General features: G+C 47.9%; 1 protein-coding gene across 14 annotated transcripts in view; it reads right to left on the bottom strand.

The window, feature by feature from the left end:
• Nucleotides 1-569: 569 nt before the first annotated feature.
• camkk1a (calcium/calmodulin-dependent protein kinase kinase 1, alpha a) overlaps nucleotides 570-27295 on the bottom strand; it is a 201924-nt gene continuing 175198 nt past the window's right edge. For 13 of the 14 annotated variants that reach the window (XM_063031522.1, XM_063031527.1, XM_063031524.1 and 10 more), the window contains one exon: nucleotides 570-5745. In XM_063031522.1, coding sequence (XP_062887592.1) covers nucleotides 5673-5745 — 73 coding nt within the window. In that variant the 3' untranslated portion in view covers nucleotides 570-5672. The remainder of the gene's footprint in view (nucleotides 5746-27295) is intronic. The other variant, XM_063031530.1, reaches the window with a different exon arrangement.

Here is a 27295-nt window from a genome sequence, read left to right on the forward strand (position 1 = left end):
TAGGGGTAACATGAGGGGGAACTTCTTTACTCAGAGAGTGGTAGCTGTGTGGAACGAGCTTCCAGCGGAAGTGGTTGAGGTAGGTTCGATGTTGTCATTTAAAGTTAAATTGGACTGCTAGATGGACAGGAAAGGAATGGAGGGTTATGGGCTGAGTGCAGGTCGGTGGGACTAGGTGAGAGTAAGAGTTCAGCATGGACTAGAAGGGCCGAGATGGCCTGTTTCCGTGCTGTAATTGTTATATGGTTATATCACTCTCATCAAGGCTTTGGACTGATTTCAGATGGTGATAAGGACATTTCCTCAAGTGGAAAGCTGAGGCATTATGGAACCCCTCCAGGAGCAGAGAAGTTTCATGAGAGACATATGAGAGAGACTTGGCATTGCAGAAATATTTTTCCAGATAAGGGGTCTTGACCTGAACCATCAGCCATTTATTTCACACCAGAGACTGTCCCGAGTTCCTCCGGTAACTTGTCCGTTGTTGCAGGCCCCAGCACCTTATAAACAAACCCTGGGAGGACCATCAGCCAAAATTAGGGAAGTGCAATATTCTACTCATAATCAAAGATCAAAACAGACACAGGTTGAAAGTCATGTAGAGTTTAGGATATAACAAGTTTATTGAACTTTAAATTTAGTCATCTTGCTTTCCATGAATCAGATGAGTCCATCATCACTCATTATGGGTAAGTTATTGGAGATCCTTTTCATCTTACCTTGAGAATATAAAAACATGCAAAAAATATGCTCTTTGTATTAATACATATGTACAGAACAACAGTTGCATCTCTCCCCAGACTAATTACAGTGGCATCATGCATAAACCGTAGTGGGCAGTGTAGGTTCATCAGTCACAGCAAACACTGAGTTTTACAATCCAGCTGATGCGGGAAGGGTGACACGGGGTATTCCGACAAGATCAAAGTAAAAATAAAGATACCGGGAGACTTCACAACAGTTCAGTGCCCCTGACTACAAGGCAAGAGGACTGGACATTAAAGAGCACACTGTCTCGTCAGCCACACAGACCGGTGTGGCCACTGGCATTCCATGCGCTGCACCGCAATAGGACATAGACACACCATGTAACCTTGGTTGCCATGCTGGGTACAATACAGCTGGGGACCATGCACGGAAGGCCAGGCATGTTATGGAGGGACTGCACTCTCCGATGGAGGGCTACTGGTGGTCCATACAGCTTCTGCTGGGCTACTCGCTTCCTACAGTGACAAATCCCATTGAGTACCTGCTGGGCTCAGGCTGCCGGTCCGTTCACCCCCTCGCCAGGGGCTCAAGGTGGTACATTGACCCAGCCCACCAACAGTGAGTTAGAGGTTGTGGGTGACCAAGACAAGGCCTGCAGCCCAGGAACTCCCCTCACCAGCTGTTCACACCAGATGCGTGAGATGGTGATGAACCATTTGCCCACAGTGCCAGCTGAACAAGGGTGGCAAGCAGAAGGAGCCAGGCATTGCCAGTCTGGTCCAGCTGTGACTGAGTGTGGCAGTATTTTGAGGTAGGAGCCTCAGCACTAGGCCCTGGGTGTAGGGATAGGGTATAGATTGACAGGTGGTGCAGGGGAAGGATGATTTTTACCCATAGGGTAAGACAGTGGAACAGTGTGGAGTCCCATTCCTTTCTGTGGGAGTGTGGGACTGACTCTGGTTACTCTAAAAGTCTCACCTATCGTAGTTCTCAGCAGCACCAGGGTGAAGGGGAATGCAGAGGTCGCATTCAACACCTGCAGGGCGCAGGGCACAGCGTCCAGCGTGACCCACACCACCTTGCCTTCTCCACACAACCTTCCCAAACCATGGGCATTTCCCAGTCTGCTGGGAAGTGGCTCCGAGCCACACTGCTCAGACCAGCCGCCACTGCCTCTCCCTCTTCACTAAGTATCACTGCTGCCTCTCCGCCGTGCCACTGACCAGCAGGGCAACTCTCACCCCGAACACCTCACAGCACCGCCAGGCAGGGCAGTAGGCCATGTGCCAGTTCTCACGTCAATGAGAGGCTGTTCACTGGAGGGGTCAAAGGAGGTTCGTGAAAATGATTCCAGGATTGAGTGACTTGTCATATGAGGAGCATTTGATAGCTCTGGGCCTCTGTTCACTAAATTCAGAGGGATGAGGGGTGACCTCATTGAAACTTATCAAGTGGTGAAAGGCCTTGACAGAGTGGATGTGGAGAGGATGTTTCCAATGGTGGGAGAGTCTAGACCAGAGGACACAGCCTCAGAATAGAGGGGTGTCCATTTAGAACATAGATGAGGAGGAATTTCTTTAAACCTGAGAGCGGTGAATCTGTAGAATTATAGCCACAGGCAACTGTGGAGGCCAAACTTTTATGTATATTTAAGGCGGAGGTTGATATATTCTTGATTGGTCAGGGCATGAAAGGATACAGAGGGAAGGCAGGAGATTGGGGCTGAGAGGAAGATTGGATCAGCCATGATGAAATGGCAGAGCAGACTCGATGGGCCAAACGGCCTAATTCTGCTCTTGTATCTTATGGTCTTATTACTGATCCTGCCTTCAATTAATGGAGAGGGACAGAGGGGAGTATTCCCTCTTTAACGGGTGATTCAACCCTCATCTGCAAAGAATGAAAGCTCTAATCCTAAGGATTTTAAAGATAATTTATACCTGGTGATTTCTTCAGCGTGGGCAGACGAGTTCCTCGCTCTGAGAAAAGCCTGCTGGGGCTTGCCTTATGTGCCTGGTACGGTGTGTGTGAGGATCGGCTGTGAAATAGCCGGTGGCTCTAACGACATCAGCAGAGCATTCAGAAATCTGCCCCAAGTAGAGCAGGACCTAACGGTCTACAACAGTCACAAGGCATTAACGACGACACGTAGCCATTCCCCATCACTACACAGGCAGATCCCACACCGCCGCTGGCCAGTCCTGAGGCAGGGACTGGGGGCTATGGGCAAGGCAGCTGGAGCTGGTGAGAGCCCCAGTGCTGGGATTGGAGGCACCAGGTTCAGAGAGCAGGGCTGAGGTGTTGGAGACCAGTCGAGTCACTGTGAAAGCAGCATAGCGCCATGCTGACCAAGGTGCTTATCTACATTCATCTCATTTCCCTGCATCTGGCCCAATCCCTCACAGAGGCAAGTATCATCACAGCATTTTAAATGTGATTGTACTCCTGTCCACCACTTCCTCTGGCAGTTAGCTCCGTTTACCTACTAATTTCTACCAACAAAAATTCTTCTGCGGGTACCCTTTAAATCTTTTCCCGCTCACCAGAAAGCCCCTGCCCTGAGAGAAAGACTGTGACCATTGACTCTATCTATGCTCTTTATGATTTTATAAACCTCCAAAATGCTCCAGTGACAGCAATCGCAGTCTATCCAATCTTCCCTTGTGAGTAAAACCCTGCAATGCAACATCCGGATGAATCTCTTCCGCACTCTCTCTACTGTCAGCACATTTGTTCCACAGTGCAGCGACTGGGACCGCACTCAGTTCCATGTTTCACCTAACCAATGTCTTATACATCTGTACCATGTTTTCCTGACACTCATCACAATAACCTGGCTATGAAGGCAAGCAAGCTAAACACAACCTTCACTACCTGGTGTTGCCATCTTCAGGGAGATATGGATTTACAATCCTGAGTCCCCCGTATACCAAAGTTTCCAAGGTGTTAGCACCTGACTAATAATGGGCTACAGACACAAAACTCTACAGATGCTGGAAATCCAAGCAACACACAAAATGCTGGAGGAACTCGGCAGGCCAGGTAGCATCTATGGAAATGAGTACAGTCGACATTCTGGGCCAAGACCCTTCTTCAGGATGTCACACCCTGGTCTCATGCTAGGCCCCACTCACCACTGACCTGCTCCATTAATCGCAGGGCAGTTCCAGTTATGGAGTCAGCTTCACCATTCCCCCTTGCATGCTGTAGACAAAAATGACCCCCCCCCACCCACTCCAACCTAGTAACCTTCACTGCTGCCTCTTGATTCCAAGGGATCTCTGGGGATCCTAAAGGACATGTCCATACTGTGCCTGATGACCCAAGGCAGGCTAGAATGCTCTTCCATTCCACCGCTCACCTGTGCCACCCCCAGCAAAGGTAGGCATCTCACTGGACAGGTAATCCAATGGATGAGGTGACCCAGCCTTCCGACACCTGGAAAGACTCATCACCTCTTGCCCACCCTCAGGATCACCTTCCTGCAGCCCACATCCACAAAGCTCTACCCAAGCACACCAACAAATTGTGAATCATCCCAGTCATTAACGTGGCAACTTATCTATGTTTCATGAATCTGCTGGACAATTTGCTATCCCCAGCCCCCTGTCAATTCTGTGGCCGGGAGTTGATGCATCGTGCACGTATGGAGTGTGAGAGGTTGTATCCTCTCTCTGAGTCTCTGCTCCTCAGGTTCCGGCCGCAGTTCAACCCCGGGCTCCTTAGGTCACGCGGTGGGGGAGGGGCGGGGTCTGGGTCACGGCGGGTTTCCTGGTCTGTTTGCTCCTGGGCCTGCCCAAGATGGTGGGCAGTCGGGGGGTCTGCCAGAGCTGATTGCCTTGCCCCTCTTTTAGGGTCATGTCCATGCCCATGTCCCTGGAGAAGACACTCATGGTATTCATGAGTACAAAAGGGAATTTCTGGGACCAGTGATCCCATCGGGGGCTCGATAGTGATAACCGTATTTTAATTTGTTACAGTGAGCAGTGTTTTATGAAGATCCAATGTTCTGAGATACTGTGGTCATTTGAATAAACTTTTGTTTATTAAATCAAATAATTTGCTAAACTACGTCATTCAGGGGACAGATGTACGTGTTAGTGGTGTTGGTCAATATATCAATCACAGGCAAATCTCTCCCCACCATTGCTAGTATCTACTGGACGCACTACTCGAGAAGGCAATGTCCAACATCAAAGATCCACACCGGGGATCTGTCTCAAGTCTCACACCACCAGGTTCAAGAACAGCTTCATTCACTTGGTACTTAAACCAAGTGGCACAACCCTAACCACCACCTCAGTATAGCAACACGGATCACTTGCCACTACAGTACAACTTTGTCTTGTTTTGTACTAATTTTGTACGGGCTATGCTTTGCTTGTGAATGTCGTGTCCCTGACGCTCTGTGCCCGCGATGCTGCGGCAAGTAAGTTTTTCACTGTACTGGTGCAGACGACAATAACCTTTGACTTTGGGGAGAGTCCTGGCCACTGCACGTCACCCTGACAGGATCACAGAGAACAGAACAGCCTGCACCCTCCCAGTCCAGGGCAACAGGACATGAGGTTGATGGTACAAGTCGGTTTCTGACACTCGTCACCTGCATTGAAGCTCCTGATGTGTCCCGTTTCTAGGGTTCTGTCTGGCGGCGGAGGATGGATGATGGAGGGTCACTCGGTAACCCGGAAGCAGTTCACAGGACGGCGAGCTGGTGCGGGCTGAGCACACCGACCTTCCACAGCGACACAATCCGTCTCGTCCAATGAGGAAGCTTCAAGAGCGGGGGAACCATTTCACTTCCTCGCCTTGCCCTTGTGGTCACATCTGCCAGCTGGTCAGGACCCCTCTCGGGTTTAATCGGAAGCTGTAGTCCATGGAAGGCCGCGTGGTAATGAAGAGCGAAGACAGGTTGGAAACGAGCGTGCGACAGGCTGAATGCAGCATGCATGAGCTTCGGGCCCTCAGGAAATGGCCTCGTCCTCACACACATCCGGCAGCTCACTGTCTTTTCCTGCGTCCCCACTCACTTGCTTCCTGCAACAGGGACAGTGAGATGTGTTAGTACCCGACTGCACCCCGGGATGCATCGCACCCTTGTTCCCAGGCCAGGTGCCAGATTCAGCGGAGTGGGCACCAGAGACATTGACTGGGCAGTATTCAGTGGAAGATTCAAGCACTGGCAGGTGGCCTGGGAAGAAACCGAGGCAGAAACATCTTGACCAGCTCCGACAGTCAGCAAAACTTGCCAAAGTAAAATGGATTGTATTACATTGTAAACATAAACAAGTAAAATGCTCAGAAAGCATATTTAAAGCTATTAACATGAGGAAAGCAATTTTGAAATTGTAACTTGCTCTTACTCATGCTTCTAAGTATTTACCAGCATTGCCCAGGAGGTCAGTGGATTGCAGGTTCAGCATCAGCTCTCGGGCCACAGAGCCTTTCTGCTCTGTCACTGGATTCCAGGTGGGCAAACCCTTCCCAATCTGACTGGAGATGACAGTCACCCTCCATGGAATAGCCTGGAGCGATACAGCCAGACAGCACCATCTGCGCTCGCAGGTGCCCAGCGTGACAGGCACAACGGTCTAAGGAATAACCCAGGATAGCAGGAGAGATCCCATCGCTTCGAGCGCATTGAGGAAACCCCAGCTGGCGACGTGGCAAGTAAGGTTTAGTTGGTTGTGGGCATGCCACGTTGGCACTGGAAGCGTGGAGGCACTGGCAGGCTGGTCATTGACACAACCAACATATCTCACTGTCTTATTTGTCACGTGTACACTGAAACAATCGTTAATACTAATCTTTAAGCAGTGAAGTGAACTGCAACTTCATCCACAGCCTTCCTCCATCAATGGAAAATAATGGGGACGGTCTGTGTTCATCTGGGGTGCAAACAGAGAACATTGTGTCTGTGAGCTTTGCCAGGCTGTACTATCAATGGGGATGGTCTGTGTTATCAATGGGGATGGTCTGTGTTCATCTGGGGTGCAAACAGAGAACATGGGGTCTGTGAGCTTTGCTAGGCTGTATCGTCATGTCTGTTCAATCAACACAACACGAGCTTCTGGCAGCGAACAGATAGAAATCCCACACCACTGCAAGTACCCCTCAAGTGGAACACATGGCCAGCTAAAATAGTTAGTAACATACGGTGCATTGGGTCATCGGTTATTGATCCCAAAGGAAATCACAGTGTCACAGCAGCATTAAAAGTGCACAGATATACAAATATTAGAAGTAAGAAAGAATAAAAATAAGTTACCTCAAACAGTCCTACAGGAGGCAGTCGTGTATTTGGGACAGCTCTTAAAGAACGAAAACTAATTGAGATAATAGCCGGGATTCTCTTCATTTATTTGGGTCACTCTGCTGCTTAATGAGGACAGGAGACTTTGCCGAACAGTTTCCAACTAGTGTCAGTCACGTGCACTTGTGTGACCGTTACACACTACACTGAGCTTACAGCGAACAGCTTTTCAATAGCATCAGTTGTGCACATGTGTGTTCAAAAAGCAGCGATTTTTGTCACTGATAGCTGGTGAGAAATAAACAGCAAGACAATTGAGAACTGTTTTGCTCACTGCGGTTTCGAGCATTCAGTCTTGGAAACGCCAGGAGTGAAAATAAAATCTTTCCACCCCTTCAACCAGTTGGCAACTACAAAGAATTTAAAGGTATGGACAGTCATCTTGAGTCTTGCCTTTGGTCCCCACCAGACTCTCAACTCTCAGCTGTGCCTCCAAGTCGCTGTTTGCATGTGACAGTGTCCACACCCAGGTCCACCACTTTGACAGGCAGACTAAACCGGGTGAGGGTAGGCAGCAGGTTTCATACCCTGGTGAGATAGGGACTTGCCTGTCCCAGCAAGCAAAGGCATCTCTGTCAGTCTGGGAGTACAAAATCCAACAGCAGGAGAGCAATGCTACATGGAGAGCAAGGGCACGACAAGGCACAGAAGAGGTCATGGTCATCATTCCAACTAGGGAAGACCCCAGTTGCAACGTCCACTCGTACCTCTGTACAGACTTCCAAAGTCAAGGGAGTAGAACTACCACAGTGAAACAGCTTCCTTACTTTTAAAACACTCCCTCACAGGTTTCCTGTTATCATTGGATACAACAGATAGTCACCAGAGGTATTGGTAGTGTTCTAATTTGTACTGTATTTCATTTAAATACATAACTTGTTACTCAGCTAAAAGGTGAAACTTTGGCTAATTGGGGCAACCACTTAGTAGAGGCAAAATAGGTAAGGTTCCCGATGTGTCACAATTCACCGGAATGCGCACCGTGTCGACAGGAATTCACCTGAATGTGCCGCACGTCGACAGAAATTAGCCAGAATGCGCTGCAGGTCGACAGGAATTCGCCGGAATGTGCTACACATAGACAGAAATTCGCCAGAATGCATTCCATGTCGACAGAAATTTGCCAGAATGCACTGCACGTTGACAGAAATGCTGCTCCCTTTCTCTTTGCTCACTGCCACATCATCCTCCAATTCTTTTTCACTTCCCCACATCCCCTCACTACACCATGACTGTACCATGTTCACTTCAGTAAGGAACCTCGAAAGAAACAAGGTAAGGGTGCTGTGCGTGCACTGGGGTGAGCGGAGCTCCTGTGCGTGCACTGTATTGAGCGGAGCTCCTGTGCGTGCACTGTATTGAGCGGAGCTCCTGTGCGTGCGCCGGGGTGAGCCGAGCTCCTGTGCGTGCACTGTATTGAGCGGAGCTCCTGTGCGTGCACCGGGGTGAGCGGAGCTCCTGTGCGTGCACTGCGGTGAGCGGAGCTCCTGTGCGTGCACCGGGGTGAGCGGAGCTCCTGTACGTGCACTGTATTGAGCGGAGCTCCTGTGCGCGCACCGCGGTGAGTGGAGCTCCTGTGCACCCACTGCGGTTAGCGGAGCTCCTGTGCGCGCGCCGGGGTGAGCGGAGCTCCTGTGCGCGCACCATGGTGAGCGGAGCTCCTGTGCGCGCACCGCGGTGAGCGGAGCTCCTGTGCGTGCACTGTATTGAGCGGAGCTCCTGTGCGCGCACCGCGGTGAGTGGAGCTCCTGTGCACCCACTGCGGTTAGCGGAGCTCCTGTGCGCGCGCCGGGGTGAGCGGAGCTCCTGTGCGCGCACCATGGTGAGTGGAGCTGCTGTGCACCCACTGTGGTTAGCGGAGCTCCTGTGCGCGCGCCGGGGTGAGTGGAGCTCCTGTGCGCGCGCCGGGGTGAGTGGAGCTCCTGTGCGCGCGCCGCGGTGAGCGGAGCTCCTGTGCACCCACTGCGGTTAGCGGAGCTCCTGTGCGCGCGCCGCGGTGAGCGGAGCTCCTGTGCGCGCACTGCGGTGAGCAGAGCTCCTGTGCGTGCTCACCTTCTGTTCTGGTGCCCAGGTCAGTGCAGAAGCTGAGTTCTGTGGGGGAGAGAATGAAGTCTTGTGGTCACGGTCAGTGGAAATGTCAGAGGCTGAGCCCGTCAGCTTCTACAGCGGTTTCAGTCACACCCAGGGACATGTACAAGCGGTGGGGCGTAGAAGCAGGTCCTTGTTAGTATTCAGCAAAGCAAATAATATATCTGAGTCTGTGGACACATACGTAATGTTGAAGACTGGCTGTGACTTTAACCTGCCTGTGCACTTTCCGCCTCAGCTGCATCTGTTGTACATTGTCCACCTCCCCTGCACTTTCTCTGTAGCTGTTACACTTCATTCTGTACTCAGTAATAGCTTTACCTCGATGTACTGAGTAATAAATTGATCTGTCTGCAAGACAGTTTTCCCTGTTCCTCAGTACATGTGATAATAATCAACCAATTCCAATTCTGCTCAAGCCCGGAGTCCAGTTCTGTAGACACGTGAGCTCCACTGTCTGAGGAGGGCTTAATTTAAACTAGAACAGGTAGTGGGCCCTAAATTGGTCCGCAATGGCTACTGGCACTACTTTGTATCAGAGTCAAAAGCACATTGGAAATTGCCATACTTGCTGCGATTCCAAATCCGCTGAACAGCGGAAAGGGAAGCAGCAGCTCGGAATCCATGGAATAACTTTGCGAGGTGAGAAACTGGTCAGAGCCGTGCTGGATGGAACTTACCTTGTAGGCCTGGAAGGAGAAATGAGCGGCAGCCATACCATGCCAAAACAGGACCTCAACATAACCTAACTACGAGAGCACCAATCAGAATGATCATTAGATGGCTGGAAGGAATAGTCCCACAGCTCTGACTACATCACACAGCGAAATGCTAGCAGTTCAGAACCGATGAAGCTTTGGCACTGGCTCACTCACTGGTCTAAGGTTGAGTGGAGTGTGCAGCCATAGCCGGAGCTCGGTGGGGAACATCAAGGTCAGGAGCCGGGATCTGGAGTGCTTGTCTGTTACAACTTTCTGTGACAAGCTGATACTCAAATGCTGGAAGTTCAATCTGCAGCTCCTTCAGACTGACTGGGTGCAAAGGAAAATGCATTATAGCACCGCGTAACATGCAAAAGTGATATGTAAATATGCTGGAGCATTAACAGGAATAACAACATGGTGGCATAGCAGGGCATCCACTGTTCAGATTTCAATGACAGCGCCATCTGTAAGGAGTTTATACAAGGGTTTCCTCCAGGAGCTCCAGCTTCCTCCCACAGTCCAAAGACAAACTACTTACTAGGTTAATTGATCATTGTAAATTGTCCCCCTGAATCATACCATTCAGACACAGCCCTGTCCTGAGATACAGGGATTTCCCCTGAATCATGTTGTACACAGACACAACCCTGCCCTGAGGTACAGTGATTTCTCCTGAATCATGTTGTACCCAGACACAACCCTGTCCTGAGATACAGAGGGATTTCCCTTGAATCATGTTGTACACAGACACAACCCTGTCCTGAGATACAAGGGATTTTCCCTGAATCATGTTGTACACAGACACAACCCTGTCCTGAGATACAGGGATTTACCCTGAATCATGTTGTTCACAGACACAGCCCTGTCCTGAGATACAGGAATTTCCCCTGAATCATGTTGTTCACAGACACAGCCCTGTCCTGAGATACAAGGGATTTTCCCTGAATCATGTTGTACCCAGACACAACCCTGTCCTGAGATACAGGGATTTCCCCTGAATCATGGTGTTCACAGACACAGCCCTGTCCTGAGATACAGGGATTTACCGTGAATCGTGTTGTGCACAGACACAGCACTGTCCTGAGATACAGGAATTTCCCCTGAATCATGTTGTTCACAGACACAACCCTGTCCTGAGATACAGGGATTTCCCCTGAATCATGTTGTACACAGACACAGCCCTGTCCTGAGATACAGGGATTTACCATGAATCGTGTTGTACACAGACACAGCCCTGTACTGAGATACAGGAATTTCCCCTGAATCATGTTGTTCACAGACACAACCCTCTTCTGAGATACAGGGATTTCTCCTGAATCATGTTGTTCACAGACACAACCCTGTCCTGAGATACAGGGATTTCCCCTGAATCATGTTGTTCACAGACACAGCCCTGTCCTGAGATACAGCGATTTCCCCTGAATCATGTTGTACACAGACACAACCCTGCCCTGAGATACAAGGGATTTTCCCTGAATCATGTTGTACACAGACACAATCCTGTCCTGAGATACAGGGATTTCCCCTGAATCATGTTGTTCACAGACACAGCCCTGTCCTGAGATACAGGGATTTACCGTGAACCGTGTTGTACACAGACACAGCCCTGTCCTGAGATACAGGGATTTACCGTGAATCGTGTTGTATACAGACACAGCCCTGTCCTGAGATACAGGAATTTCCCCTGAATCATGTTGTTCACAGACACAACCCTGTCCTGAGATACAGGGATTTACCGTGAATCATGTTGTTCACAGACACAACCCTGTCCTGAGATACAGGGATTTCCCCTGAATCATGTTGTTCACAGACACAGCCCTGTCCTGAGATACAGCGATTTCCCCTGAATCATGTTGTACACAGACACAACCCTTCCCTGAGATACAAGGGATTTTCCCTGAATCATGTTGTACACAGACACAACCCTGTCCTGAGATACAGGGATTTCCCCTGAATCATGTTGTTCATGGACACAGCCCTGTCCTGAGATACAGGGATTTCCCCTGAATCATGTTGTTCACAGACACAGCCTCATGGGTGGACATATTAGCATCAGCTGTTGCTCAAGATTCAAATCCTGGAACTCAGGCTGGTCACAGTCCAGACATTCCCCTCTGCTTCCGGCATTGTGGACAGACAGCTCTGTTTGCATCTCACTGCTCTCTTCCACCTACCTAATGTGCTGAGACTATCCCACAGGTGACTCTTGCCCTTTGTCTCACCTGCTCTCTCCATCCAGTGATCTCAACAATCCTTTCAAGTGAAGTAGGAATTAACTTGCCCTTCTCCTCTGGTGCCCTGCAATGTGATCTGCTATCTAGAGAGATCATGCATACTCTGCACGAGCACTCTGGGCAGTCAGTGAGCTCCCAGTTGCTTGTTCCTTTAATTCGCCATCTCTCTCCCATTCCGTCGTGTGTCTATCAGGTTCCAATGAAGCCCAATGCAAGCTTGGGGCAGAACATCTCTCCTTCCATCTGGAAACACTGCTGCCTTTGGGATTCAATACTGAATTCAATATTTTAGAACCAGATCTTCCCCAGGATACAACAGCGTTCTGTTCCTGAGAACCCTTCACAGCTCCTGGGATATAAAGGCAAGTTGGCATGCAGCCTCAAGCCAAGATCCCACCTGGAAAAAAGGTGCCTGCAGCCCAGAGCAGCCATGAAATCCATCCCACAAGAGACAGAGCTGGAAATCACACTGCACAGAGAACAGAGCTTCCTAATGCCTGCCATTCCTGGAAGAGAAGCAACAGCAGGTATTTATACCATCTGACAAAGGTCATTTTAGACGTCGGCACTTCAAGAACAGCAACCTTGTCCTGTCTTAGTTCCACACAACCTGAAGTCTTTTATGTTTGTATCCTGACCCTCCAATCCATTCATCTATCTGCTTTGAACCCTATAGTTCCATTGTCCTTAGTTAGTAACCTTGTACTCAATGCATCTCATAATATTATGATTACCATTTACTTAGCTCCCAATTTTCCAATTAAATGCAGCCTTTTTTCCTGGCCTCTCTTCCAACAGATGGTATCATGACAGTCCAAAGCTCACTCCATTTGCTCCACCCCTGTCTAATTATGGTAATCAGGATGTCCTATAATTATCATCCTCTCCTTTACCAATGCCCGTTTTTGTTACTTTAGCACTAGAACATGGTTGCTGAGCAGCAGAGTGCCACAATGTGCCAACTTGCATTACACTCTGAAGAGACCTATTTCAAAGCCGACTGGTTCAGGCCAAGCAGAAAACAATGAAATAATGTCCCCCATCCTCCCCAAACTGTAATCAACAGCCTTTGCCACCAAGAAGAAAGCAATGAAATGACCATTCCCCCACACTCCGCAATCCGTAACCTCCCACCTCACCAACCATTAGCTCACACTGACTTCGCATCGGGCGAATAATTCCCATCCAACCTCTCCAAGGTTTCTCCCATCGCTATTCTTATAAGTGCCTTCACCGTCAGTTTTGAATTCATCAGTAACTGCACTTCTTTTTTGTCCTAACACCGAGGGCTGTGTCTTCAGTTCTCAAGGTCCTAAGCACTGCAATCCCATCTCCAAACCTCTTTAGCTTTTTACCTCTTTCTACTCCTTTATGATGCTCTTTGAAAACCTGTTTCTTTCCCCATGGATTGGAGAAGGTGGAAATTGCTTGCTCCAGCATCGGAGGGGTATTAAAATGACTGCTGTTGCTCAGTTTGGAAGTCTTCTCTGGATCGAATTATCTTTAAGAATTGTGAGAAGCAGTTCCAGCCCGAGGTTAAGTGTGAAATTCTCACAGCCGTCCTTTCCTTTCTGATATTTATCCAGCTCCCTGACACCTCTTGCCCAGCAGTGCACCTCTGACCCCAACCATTCACTGTGTCAAAATATTTTATTCTCATCAACTTTCCAACTCTTACACCAATGAAAATAGTTTCTCTGTCTCTCTATTCAAAAAGGAGTTAGTGTTGGGCCTCCCGAAGAGCATTAGGGTGGATAAGTCTCCGGAACTTGATGGCATCTATCCCAGGACACTGAGAGAGGTAAGAGAGGAGATTTCTCAGGCTTTGACCAAGATCTTTGTATCCTCTTTAATTACAGGTGAGGACCCAAGGGACAGTAGAAACATCAGTGTTGCTCCTTCTCAGTAAGATGGGTAATCAGGATTACCCAGTAAATTATAGGGGAGTGAGCCTCACATCAGTGGTAGGGAAATTGTTAGAGAAGATTCTTAAGGTTAGGACCTAATCGCATCTGGAAAAGCACAGACTTATTAGGGATAGTCAGCATGGCTTTCTCAGGCCAAAGCCATGTCATACAAACTTGGCTGAGCGCTCTGAGATTACAAAGATGAATGATGGTGGTTGGGCAGTAGATGTTGTGTACATTGACTTTAGTACAGATTTCAAAGTGGTCCCTCTTTGTAGGGAATTTCACAGGAAATTCATGGAAACTTGTTAGACTGGATTCTAAATTGGTCTTACTGGAAGTGCTGGAGATGTTTTATTCTGACTGGAAGCCTGTGACCAGTCATGTTCCATAAGGATCAGTGCTGGAATTTCTGTTATTTGAAGTATCTATAAATAATTTGGATGAAAATGAAGGTGGGCTGATTATTAACTTTGTAGAAAACACAAGAAATGGTAGGATTGTGGACGGTGAGACAGGTTGTCAAAGGATGCAGCAGGATATTGATGAAGGTAGAGTAGTAGATGTAGTGTATATGGATTTCAGCAAGGCATTTGATAAGGTACCCCATGCAAGGCTTATTGAGAAAGTAAGGAAGCATGGGATCCGAGGGGATATTGCTTTGTGGATCCAAACCTGGCTTGCCCACAGAAAGCAAAGAGTGGTTGCAGACGGGTCATATTCTGCATGGAGGTCAGTCACCAGTGGAGTGCCTCAAGGATCTGTTCTGGGACCCCCTTCTCTTTGTGATTTTTATAAATGACCTGGATGAGGAAGTGGAGGGATGGGTTAGTAAATTTGCTGATGACACAAAGGTTGGGGGTGTCGTGGATAGTGTGGAGAGCTGTCAGAGGTTACAGCAGGGCATTGATAGGATGCAAAACTGGGCTGAGAAATGGAGATGGAGTTCAACCCAGATAAGTGTGAGGTGGTTCATTTTGATAGGTCAAATATGACGGCAGAATATAGTATTAAATGTAAGACTCTTGGCAGTGTGAAGGATCAAAGGGATCTTGGGGTCTGAGTCCATAGGACACTCAAAGCTGCCATGCAGGTTGACTCTGTGGTTAAGAAGGCATACGGTGCATTGGCCTTCATCAACCGTGGAATTGAGTTTAGGAGCCGAGATGTAATGTTGCAGCTATATAGGACCCTAGTCAGACCCCACTTGGAGTACTGTGCTCAGTTCTGGTCGCCTCACTACAGGAAGGATGTGGAAACCATAGAAAGGGTGCAGAGGAGATTTACAAGGATGTTGCCTGGATTGGGGAGCATGACTTATGAGAATAGGTTGAGTGAACTTGGCCTTTTCTCCTTGGAGCAGCAGAGGATGAGAGGTGACCTGATAGAGTTGTACAAGATAATGAGAGGCATTGATCATGTGGATAGTCAGAAGCTTTTTCCCAGGGTTGAAATGGCTATCATGAGAGGGCACAGGTTTAAGGTGCTTGAAAGTAGATACAGAGAAGATATCAGGGATAAGTTTTTATGCAGAGAGTGATGAGTGCGTGGAATGGGCTGCCGGCAACGGTGGTGGAGACAGATACAATAGGGTCTTTTAAGAGACTCCTGGATAGGTACATGGAGCTTAGAAAAATAAAGGGCTATGGGTAACCCTAGGTAATTTCTAAAGTAAGTATATGTTCGGCACAGCATTGTGGGCCGAAGGGCCTGTATTGTGCTGTAGGTTTTCTGTGTTTCTATGATATAGACCAGTTGGAGATGTGGGCAGAGAAATGGCAGACAGAATTTAATCAGGATAAGTCTTGGGTGGGGGGGGGGTCAAACAGAAGGAATACATAGGAAGAAATCTGGATCCTCAGAGGCATTGATGTACAGAGGGATCTTGGGGTAGAAGTCCACAGCTCACTAAAAGTAGCAACACAGGGAGATAGAGTGGTTAAGACATAATCATGAACACACAAAAAAAACATTAGACACAAAAAATGTAAGTTTGTTGAAGACACTACTGTTGTAGCCAAATCAAAGGTAGTGATGAATTAGCATATAGGAGGGAGATTGAAAACCTGGCCGAGTGGTGCCACAACAATGTCAGCAAAACCAAGGAGCTGATTATTGACTTCAGAAAGGGGAAACCAGAGGTCCATGAACCAGTCCTCATCACAGGATCAGAGCTGCAGAGGACCAGCAACTTTAAATTCCTTGGCATCATCATTTCAGAAGTCCTGTCCTGGCCCCAGCCAGTAAGTGTAATTATTAAGAAGCCACAGCAACACCTCTACTTCCTTAGAAGTTTGCGCAGATTCGGTGTGATATCTAAAACTTTGAGAAACTTCTACTGATGTGTGGTGGAGAGTAGATTGACTGGCTGCATCACAGCCTGGTACGGAAACAGCAATGCCCTTAAAAGGAAAACCCTACAAAAAGTCGTGGATACAACCCAGTCCATCACGGGTAAATCCCTCCCCGCCGTTGAGCACATCTATACGGAGCGTTGTCACAGGAAAGCAGCATCTATCATCAGAAACCCCCACCAGCCAGGTCATGCTCTCTGCTCGCCACTGCTGTCAGGAAGATGGTACAGGAGTCTCAGAACTCACAGCACCAGGTTCAGGAATAGTCATTACCCCTCAACCATCAGGCTCCTGAACCAGAGGAGATAATTCCACTCAACCTCACTTGCCCCATCACTGAACTGTTCCCAAAACCTATGGACTCTCGAGGACTCCCATCTCATGTTCTCGATACGTATTGCTTACTTATTATCAGTATTATTATTTTTCTTTTTCTTTTTGCATTTTCAGTTTGTTGTCTTTCGCGCACTGATTGCCCAACCTGTTGCTGCGGTCTTTAATTGATCCTACTGTGGTTATTGGATTTATTGAGTATGCCTGGAAGAAAATGAATCTCAGGTTTATATGTGGTGACATGCATGTACTTTGATAATAAATTTACTTTGAACGTGAACAGACTCCACACACAATTAAGTCACCGTGACGAAGTGGGTCTTTTTGAGGAATACGGAAACAAGTTCTTATCCCTGGCAGCAAAATGCAAACTGTGAAAAGATAAAGGAATTAGTGTTCAGAAATATTTCACTGTTATTAGGGAACTTGCTTAGTGTAATATGCCATTAATAAAGCTCCATCCAAGTTGATTGTGGGTACATTCCTCACAAGGAAGATAAAGGATTTGTTTTAGTCTATGCTTTTAAAAATCACAGCTACTGAGACAACAGTGCCAATCCACTCTGCTTTTGGGATAATTTGAGTAGGTTAACCATTAGCACAAATAGACTGGGCCTCTTAATGTCCCTCTGGAGGGACACCAACCAACCAACCAAAAGAAGCAGCTTCCCGTGCTTGCTGAGGTTTGCAGGGAGAGTTACTCTACACAACGTTCTTGTGGAGAACCGCCGCACAGCTGAAGAAACTGAAGTTTACCTCTACCTAGTTGTTTAAATTTGTGGGGCTGATGCCAATTGTTGCCCTTTCACTGCCCCTGAGAGGGTGGTGAGCATCTGGCACAGTGCTGCTGGGGACAGAGTTGCAGCATGACAGCCAGTAAGGATGAAGGTTCGCTGATGCACTTCCAAACCACGATGGTGTGCAGTTTGAAGGGGAACCTATAAGGGGCGGTATTCCCATGTACCTGCTGCTCTTGTCTGTCTCAGGAGATGCTAAGTGGTACCTTTTGCAGATGTTACACACTATAGCCAGTATGCACTAGCAGTGGAGGGAATGAACATTTAGAGTAGAACGAGTCAATTTACTGGGACTCGTTCTACAACTTCTATCCCCCGGTGATCCAAGCAATCACCCTTTCTAGCAGTGTGGAACATACTAAAACCACTTCTTCCACTGCAGCTTCCCCCTTCGCTGCCACGAGGAAAAGTTTCTCACCGCTCAGCCCGTCCATTCCTCTTCTATAGAGATTCCCCTTGTCCCCATCAGCACTCCCTGCTCCAAGGGAAACAAATCGAGCCTAAACAGGAGACAGAAGGGTGCTGGGATCTGGAGCAAAGATCCCCCTGTTGGAGGAGCTAAGCAGGTGTAAGAAGAAAAAGACACCCAAGACTTTTCATCAGTACAAGATCCAGACGAAGAGTCCCGACACAAAACATCAACCGTTTCCCTCCACAGATGGTGTGTGGCCCACTGAGTTCCTGTAACAGTTTTCATTCCATCTAACCGCCTCTCCACAGGACAGAAATATTCCATCCCAGGCAACACCCTGGTAGCTCTCCTCTGGACTCTCTCCACTGCAATTATGTGCTTGTTGTAGTCCGGCAAACAGAACTACAAACACTGGATCCCATCGCCTTCCCCCGTACAGCATGGCCAACCACAGCATTCCAAATTCAAGGAGGAGGAGGAGAAGATGGCAGTGCGCGCGGCCTCTCCGGTGAATGATGTCTGTTATCAGTCAAGTAGGGGACCGTGCAGAATCCTGATTTGATGGAGACAGACGCGAGAGCACGAAGGAACATCTGGAGAAACTTCTGAAATGCCCGCTTCGCTGCCGCTGCTACTGTGTGGTAACCGGAATCTCCGGAGCAGAAGGCCCTGAATCCTCCACTTTGCTTCTTTCAGCGGCCGGGGCGAGGTCGAAGGTGCTCGGCAGAGGATGGCACTCGGGAGGCTGTATCGGAGGGGCTGGTCGGAGGCTCGAAGTTTTCGGATGGACGGACTCGGTGTCAGCTGTGGTCGGCTGCTTCCAAGGCATCGGCAGTTGTCGGTGCCTGGAGGTTTATGGCAGGGAGTTTCTCCTTTCTGCCACCTGCGATCGGGGACTCGGGAGTCGGTCGGGATTTGAGACTTCTTTTTACCATGCCCATGATCTGTTCTTTATCAAATTATGGTATCGTTTTGCACTGCTGTAACTATATGTTATAATTATGTGGTTCTATCAGTGTTAGTCTTTGGTTTGTCCTGTTTTCTATGATATCACTCCGGAGAAACATTGTATCATTTCTTAATGCATGTATGCATTACTAAATGACAATAAAAGAGGACTGAGTGTTCTCATAATCTAATCTAAAAATTCACCACCATCACCCTCTTCGAGGTACAAAAGCAGCACTGCCCTTCAATCATTTGGTTCTTGAACCAACCCTAATCACTTACAACTTTGCAACGCAGTGACTACTTTCATTACATTGCACTAAATAGACCATACCATCAGAAGACATAGGAGCAAAATTGGACAGTCGAGTCTGCTCCATCGTTTGATGGCTGGTTATTTTCCCTCAACCTTCTCCCAATAACATTTGGCACCTTTACTAATCGAGAACCCACTTTAAATATATCCAAAGACTTGGCCTCCACAGCCAACCATGCAATGAATTCCACGGATTCACCAACCTCCAGCTAAAGAAATTCCCCCTCATCTCTGTGCTAAAGATATGTCTCTCCATTCTGAGACTGAGTTATCCAGTCCCAGACTCTCCCAACTATTCAAAATATCTTCTCCATCCATGTCTCCTCAAACAAGGCCTTTCACATACTTAGTAGGTTTCAATGAGATGCTCCCTCATTCTTCTGAACTCCAGCAAATACAGGCCCAGAGCCATTAAATGTTCCTCATACACTAACCCTTTCTTTCCCAGGATTATTCTTGTAATCCTCCTCTAGACTATCCAATGATAGCACATACTTTCTTAGATATGGGCCCCAAAATTGCTCACAATACTCCAAGTGCAGTCTGACCAATACCTTATAAAGGCTCAGCATCACATCCTTGCCTTTATATTCTGGTCCTCTTTGATTTTGATTTTATTCTTCTATTGTGTTCATGTAATTGCATAGTTTCATTTTAAAATTGTGCATAATTTACAGTTCGGTTATGCCTGTGATGCAAGTTTTGTATGTACTTTTTGTACAGCACACGACATGACAATAAACTCGACAGTGACCTAACCATTGAACGAAGAGCTCTTTAGTCAGACATAGCAAGTGCAGCTCAGCATCACATCCAATGCCAGCATTGCGGGCTTACGGATTTTTATTCCAAGGTCCATTTGTTCCTCAGTTCTCCCTGGGGACCCAGCATACATTGTACATCTTCCACTCTTACTAGAACCCTAAAATACAGCATTTCACACTTATCAGTGTTAAATACAGTGTCATCTGCCAAGCTTTGCCCAACGTATCAGCCGATCAATAGCATTCTGTAGCTGACAACTACCCTCCTCACTATCAATAACAGCACAAGCAATCTGACAAATTCTATCTGCTATGTTCATACCACTTTAACATCTAAAAACAAAGAGAAAGTGCCCCAGCGACAATCGCTGTGGTGCATTGCTGGTCACAGGATTTCACAGATAATTACCACCAAGAGTGGCAAGTTCTCCTGCAGCTTCGCCCCACACTGGGTCGGTCTGAGGGCTCTTTGTCTCTTCCTTGAACAGTCACCCAACACCACACCCATTCACCTGAGGGAATTTGTTCTTGCATTGGACAGCTTCTACACTCACTTCCTCCACGTCAAAAGTGAGTAGGATTGTTCATCGAAGGAGGGTCCACAAGCTGGATGGACCAAATCGCCTCCTTATCCGACGATTCGCTCCCCAACCCGGGATTGGTTTTCTAGGTGTAAAGGCTGAGAAACAGTATCTGGAACACAGTCACTGCGTAGGCAACGGAGCATCGAAATCCCACAGATTCAGAGTGGTGGGTTGGCAAGAAACACATTGACGACAGAGCAGGTGCGAACATTTGAACCAACCTGAAGCAACATCACAGAATCTACCAGGAAGGAAGAACCTCCTCCCCTACCTGGGAAACAAATACCAGCACCACCCAAAGCACAACTCTCAGTCCTGCTTTAAAGGGTCACCAGCATTCAGTGATCAGTCTTCAGAGTGGGGGAAAGGGCCAGTAACGTCATGAAGGATCCCACCCACCCTGCTCGTGGACTGTCTCTCCCACTCTCACCAGGAAGCATCCACGCCAGGACCACCAGACTCAAAATCGGTTACTTTCCCCAAGCAGTAAGGCTGATCAACACCTCCATACGCAAACCCACCCCTGCTTATGTGTAAGGGGTTTCTTCTTTTATGTTACTGCGTAGGCTAACTAAAATGGCTTCTTTGTTATGTTAAAGGCTGAGAAAGTTCTCTCGCTAGCAGTTTGTTTGGGTTATATTATTGATATCAGAACAAATGAATCAATTGGGATAGATGTTATTCTTTCTAGTGTGTCTGTAAGCTATTGTGATGTGCGGATTTTTGATCAGAAGGCATGAGAGAGAGAGAGAGAGAGAGAGAGAGAGAGAGAGAGAGAGAGAGAGAGGATGGACAAGGTGCTGTGAGCTGGTTAACAGGGTTGGACCCCTAGCAGGAGTCCAAGGTTCAGGGTGTTCGGCGAGGAGACAGAGACGGACTCGTGTGGAGTGTCTGGTCGACCACCATGGTTGATCCCAGGAGGCAGGTCGAGGTGGTCAGAGGGGATCGAATGGTGAAGAGAGGACCGTTACTCGAGCTCCAACTGTTTGTGCACGAAGAGATTGAACTTTGATAAGTGTGGCGTCTTTTATTTTCCTTTTATATTTTATCTCTATTAATTATATAGTTCCAGTAATATCTATAAACTGTAAGTCATTCAATCGTATATGGTGTATTGTCTGTTATTTGGCGGGGTGGGGTACATCACACAGCATCCACACAAACTAATTACCCAGTTTGGCGGGGCCGAGGGTTGTTTCCCTAGACGACAGCGAGCCGAGCGACCCTGAGGCTGGCCAGGGGGGCTACATATGTATACAACCATTGTGTTTGGGCACTATCCTCCCACAGTTCCTCTCTTCATTGCTTGTACATTGCAATGGAGATGCAACACAGAGATATTTACTTCCTTGGATGTAAGAAATAAAATAAGTACAATACTTTATCATTTCCTGTCAGAGTGACTTTACATACTGACACTCCTGTGGCTAGCGTCAATTTATGGACATATAATTTATGTGTATAAATTATATCCAGCTGAAGGGTTTCAGCCCGAAACGTCAACTGTACTCCCTTCCATAGATGCTGCCTGGTCTGCTGAGTTCCTCCAGCATTTTGTGTGTGTTAGCTAGATTTCCCACATCTGCAGATTTTCTCTTGTACATAAACTATGTTACATATTTATATTTTATATGTTTTTAAATTATTGTGTTTTTTATATTATTGTGGTGTTTTTCCTGTTTCTTTTGTGCTGCATTGAATCTCCTTTCTACTTTGTGAAATGGAAATTAAACTACCTTGAATCTTGAACCCCGGAGACTGCCCAGTGACCGACCACCGGAGACCACACTGCTGGAGTCCAGTTATGTTCAAATGTTCACGGATCGGGAAGTGTGTTCAGGTACAGAAAACAGAACAGACAGAGTATAGCACATGAACAGGCCCTTCGGCCCATTATGTTGTGCTGATCTAATTAAGCTAGTGACACGTTATTACATCAATCCCTTCTGCTTGCGCACAACCCCCCCCCGCCTGCGCACGGTCCCCATCTCCCCCTGTCTGCCCACGGTCCCCGTCTCCCCTGCCTGTTCACACTCTGCCTGCGCACGGTCCCTGTCCCTCCAATCTCTGCTTCTTCAACACCTCTATTACATTTGTCTCCACCACCATCCCTGGCAGCACAGTCCAGACACCCACCTTTGAACTTTCCCCTTTCCCACTGTTGGCCATCATGGCGCAGAGAACAGGATATACTGTCTGTTCCATCTCCGCCTGTCGTAACGGTACAAAATGGTACCAGCTCTCCCTCATCCTCCGCTGCCCCAGAGAAAGGGTGGTACACGGCATCGAATGATCCTTTTGCAGGGAAGAGTTCCCTTGATGTGTCTCAAGTAGGGGGCACTCTCTAACTGCTGCAGGGAAAACTGCTTCATCACAGAGGCATGGGAGATCGGAGAGAGACGTGGCAGGAAGACCAGAGTATAGTAGGGTCATTCCCAATGGCACTTGGGGGAATACTCCAATCGAATCCTAAGAATGCAGAGTACTAGTCTTTGACAGATCACCACTTCTCAGCATCAAGGATGGTAAATTAATTGTAAAATACGTGTTTCCCTGACAGGCACAAATCATCTCAGCAGCAACCGGAGACTGGACACAGGCACAGCAGAAGCGCCAGAACCTTATGGCAGCTCTGTCACCAAATGTGTCATTTTGTCTCCATCTGCCAGATTTGCCCATGGACCAGCAGCTGTGTGTGCTATGTCAGTTGTAAGAAGCATTAAAAAGGCATGCAGCCAACTTTGTCAAGTCAGCAATAATACAGGTGCCCACCCAGAAGCTGCAGGCCCCCGGTATCTGGGGGTGAGTAAACCCTGATATTTCTATACAACATCCTCCCTCACTCTCCCCTGTATCTGGGGTGAGTAAACCCTGATATTTCTATACAACATCCTCCCTCACTCCCCCCGGTATCTGGGGGTGAATAAACCCTGATATTTCTATATCGTATTCTCCCTCACTCCCCCCGGTATCTGGGAGTGAGTAAACCCTGATATTTCTATATCGTATCCTCCCTCACTCCCCCCGGTATCTGGGGGTGAATAAACCCTGATATTTCTATATCATATTCTCCCTCACTCTCCCCTGTATCTGGGGTGAGTAAACCCTGATATTTCTATATCGTATTCTCCCTCACTCCCCCCGGTATCTGGGAGTGAGTAAACCCTGATATTTCTATACAACATCCTCCCTCACTCCCCCGGTATCTGGGGGTGAATAAACCCTGATATTTCTATATCGTGTCCTCCCTCACTCCCCCCGGTATCTGGGAGTGAGTAAACCCTGATATTTCTATATCGTGTCCTCCCTCACTCTCCCCTGTATCTGGGGTGAGTAAACCCTGATATTTCTATACAACATCCTCCCTCACTCCCCCGGTATCTGGGGGTGAATAAACCCTGATATTTCTATATCGTGTCCTCCCTCACTCTCCCCTGTATCTGGGGTGAGTAAACCCTGATATTTCTATACAACATCCTCCCTCACTCCCCCGGTATCTGGGGGTGAATAAACCCTGATATTTCTATATCGTATTCTCCCTCACTCCCCCCGGTATCTGGGAGTGAGTAAACCCTGATATTTCTATATCGTATCCTCCCTCACTCCCCCCGGTATCTGGGGGTGAATAAACCCTGATATTTCTATATCGTGTCCTCCCTCACTCTCCCCGGTATCTGGGGGTGAATAAACCCTGATATTTCTATATCGTATCCTCCCTCACTCCCCCCGGTATCTGGGAGTGAGTAAACCCTGATATTTCTATACAACATCCTCCCTCACTCCCCCGGTATCTGGGGGTGAATAAACCCTGATATTTCTATATCGTATTCTCCCTCACTCCCCCCGGTATCTGGGAGTGAGTAAACCCTGATATTTCTATATCGTATCCTCCCTCACTCCCCCCGGTATCTGGGGGTGAATAAACCCTGATATTTCTATATCGTGTCCTCCCTCACTCTCCCCAGTATCTGGGGGTGAATAAACCCTGATATTTCTATATCGTATTCTCCCTCACTCTCCCCTGTATCTGGGGTGAGTAAACCCTGATATTTCTATATCGTATCCTCCCTCACTCCCCCCGGTATCTGGGGGTGAATAAACCCTGATATTTCTATATCGTATCCTCCCTCACTCCCCCCGGTATCTGGGAGTGAGTAAACCCTGATATTTCTATACAACATCCTCCCTCACTCCCCCGGTATCTGGGGGTGAATAAACCCTGATATTTCTATATCGTATTCTCCCTCACTCCCCCCGGTATCTGGGAGTGAGTAAACCCTGATATTTCTATATCGTATCCTCCCTCACTCCCCCCGGTATCTGGGGGTGAATAAACCCTGATATTTCTATATCGTGTCCTCCCTCACTCTCCCCGGTATCTGGGGGTGAATAAACCCTGATATTTCTATATCGTATTCTCCCTCACTCTCCCCTGTATCTGGGGTGAGTAAACCCTGATATTTCTATATCGTATCCTCCCTCACTCCCCCCGGTATCTGGGGGTGAATAAACCCTGATATTTCTATATCGTGTCCTCCCTCACTCTCCCCGGTATCTGGGGGTGAATAAACCCTGATATTTCTATATCGTATTCTCCCTCACTCTCCCCTGTATCTGGGGTGAGTAAACCCTGATATTTCTATACAACATCCTCCCTCACTCCCCCGGTATCTGGGGGTAAATAAACCCTGATATTTCTATATCGTGTCCTCCCTCACTCTCCCCGGTATCTGGGGGTGAATAAACCCTGATATTTCTATATCGTATTCTCCCTCACTCCCCCCGGTATCTGGGAGTGAGTAAACCCTGATATTTCTATATCGTATCCTCCCTCACTCCCCCCGGTATCTGGGGGTGAATAAACCCTGATATTTCTATATCGTATTCTCCCTCACTCTCCCCTGTATCTGGGGTGAGTAAACCCTGATATTTCTATATCGTATTCTCCCTCACTCCCCCCGGTATCTGGGAGTGAGTAAACCCTGATATTTCTATACAACATCCTCCCTCACTCCCCCGGTATCTGGGGGTGAATAAACCCTGATATTTCTATATCGTATTCTCCCTCACTCCCCCCGGTATCTGGGAGTGAGTAAACCCTGATATTTCTATATCATATCCTCCCTCACTCCCCCCGGTATCTGGGGGTGAATAAACCCTGATATTTCTATATCGTGTCCTCCCTCACTCTCCCCGGTATCTGGGGGTGAATAAACCCTGATATTTCTATATCGTATTCTCCCTCACTCTCCCCTGTATCTGGGGTGAGTAAACCCTGATATTTCTATACAACATCCTCCCTCACTCCCCCGGTATCTGGGGGTGAATAAACCCTGATATTTCTATATCGTGTCCTCCCTCACTCTCCCCGGTATCTGGGGGTGAATAAACCCTGATATTTCTATATCGTATTCTCCCTCACTCCCCCCGGTATCTGGGGGTGAATAAACCCTGATATTTCTATACAACATCCTCCCTCACTCCCCCGGTATCTGGGGGTGAATAAACCCTGATATTTCTATATCGTATTCTCCCTCACTCCCCCCGGTATCTGGGGGTGAATAAACCCTGATATTTCTATACAACATCCTCCCTCACTCCCCCCGGTATCTGGGGGTGAATAAACCCTGATATTTCTATACAACATCCTCCCTCACTCTCCCCGGTATCTGGGGGTGAATAAACCCTGATATTTCTATATCGTGTCCTCCCTCACTCCCCCCGGTATCTGGGGGTGAATAAACCCTGATATTTCTATATCGTATTCTCCCTCACTCCCCCCGGTATCTGGGGGTGAATAAACCCTGATATTTCTATACAACATCCTCCCTCACTCCCCCCGGTATCTGGGGGTGAATAAACCCTGATATTTCTATATCGTGTCCTCCCTCACTCCCCCTGGTATCTGGGGGTGAATAAACCCTGATATTTCTATATCGTGTCCTCCCTCACTCTCCCCGGTATCTGGGGGTGAATAAACCCTGATATTTCTATATCGTGTCCTCCCTCACTCTCCCCGGTGCCTGATATCTGTGTACAGCACTCTCCCTCATGCCCTCTGTCCAGTCCCTCAGACTCACGGATCACTAAAAGCCCTTCAGCCAAACTGTGCTACTACTCCGACTGTTTTTGTCAGAATTTTAGATGGTGACAAGAGGGCGTACAGGAGAGAGACAGATCAGCTGGTTGAGTGGTGTCACAACAACAGCAGTAAGACCAAAGAACTGACAGTGGACTTCAGAAAGTGTAAGAGGAGGGAACCCACGCCGGTCCGCAGAGGGATCGGAAGTGGAAAGAGTGAGCAGTATCAAATTCCTGGGTGTCAGTGTCTCTGAGGATCTATCCTGGAGCCGACATGTCAATTCAGCTACGAAGGAGTCATGACAGTGGCTATATTTCATTCAGAGTGAATCTTGAGGAGATCTGCTTTGTCACCAAAGACTCCTGCAAAGTTCTACATTTGGTGGTGATGCCAGGTGACTGAAAGGTCGATAGTGCCCTTGCGTCACAGGGGGCCTCACAATATTACTCTTGGAAGCCTGGAGTGTCCCAGTCCAGCAAGGTTCACTTTCAGGACAACATGGGCCAGGTGTCTCCCCAGTGCTCTAAAACTAAAAGGAAACACATCAAGATCCTGTGCGCCCCAGCACGGAGGTTTTGCAGCGACCCAAGGGTGAGTCACACTCTGAAGGAGTTCCAGAGGGATATGAGTTGAGCGACAAATGGCTCCACGATTCCATCACAAATTGCTGAAGAACAAACAGTATTTATGGACGTATTTCTGGACAATGATGGCGTGCCCTTTTCTCACTGTTACCATCAGGGAGGAGGTA

Source organism: Mobula hypostoma, chromosome 23, assembly GCF_963921235.1.
Source record: "Mobula hypostoma chromosome 23, sMobHyp1.1, whole genome shotgun sequence".
Taxonomy (NCBI): Eukaryota; Metazoa; Chordata; class Chondrichthyes; order Myliobatiformes; family Myliobatidae; genus Mobula; species Mobula hypostoma.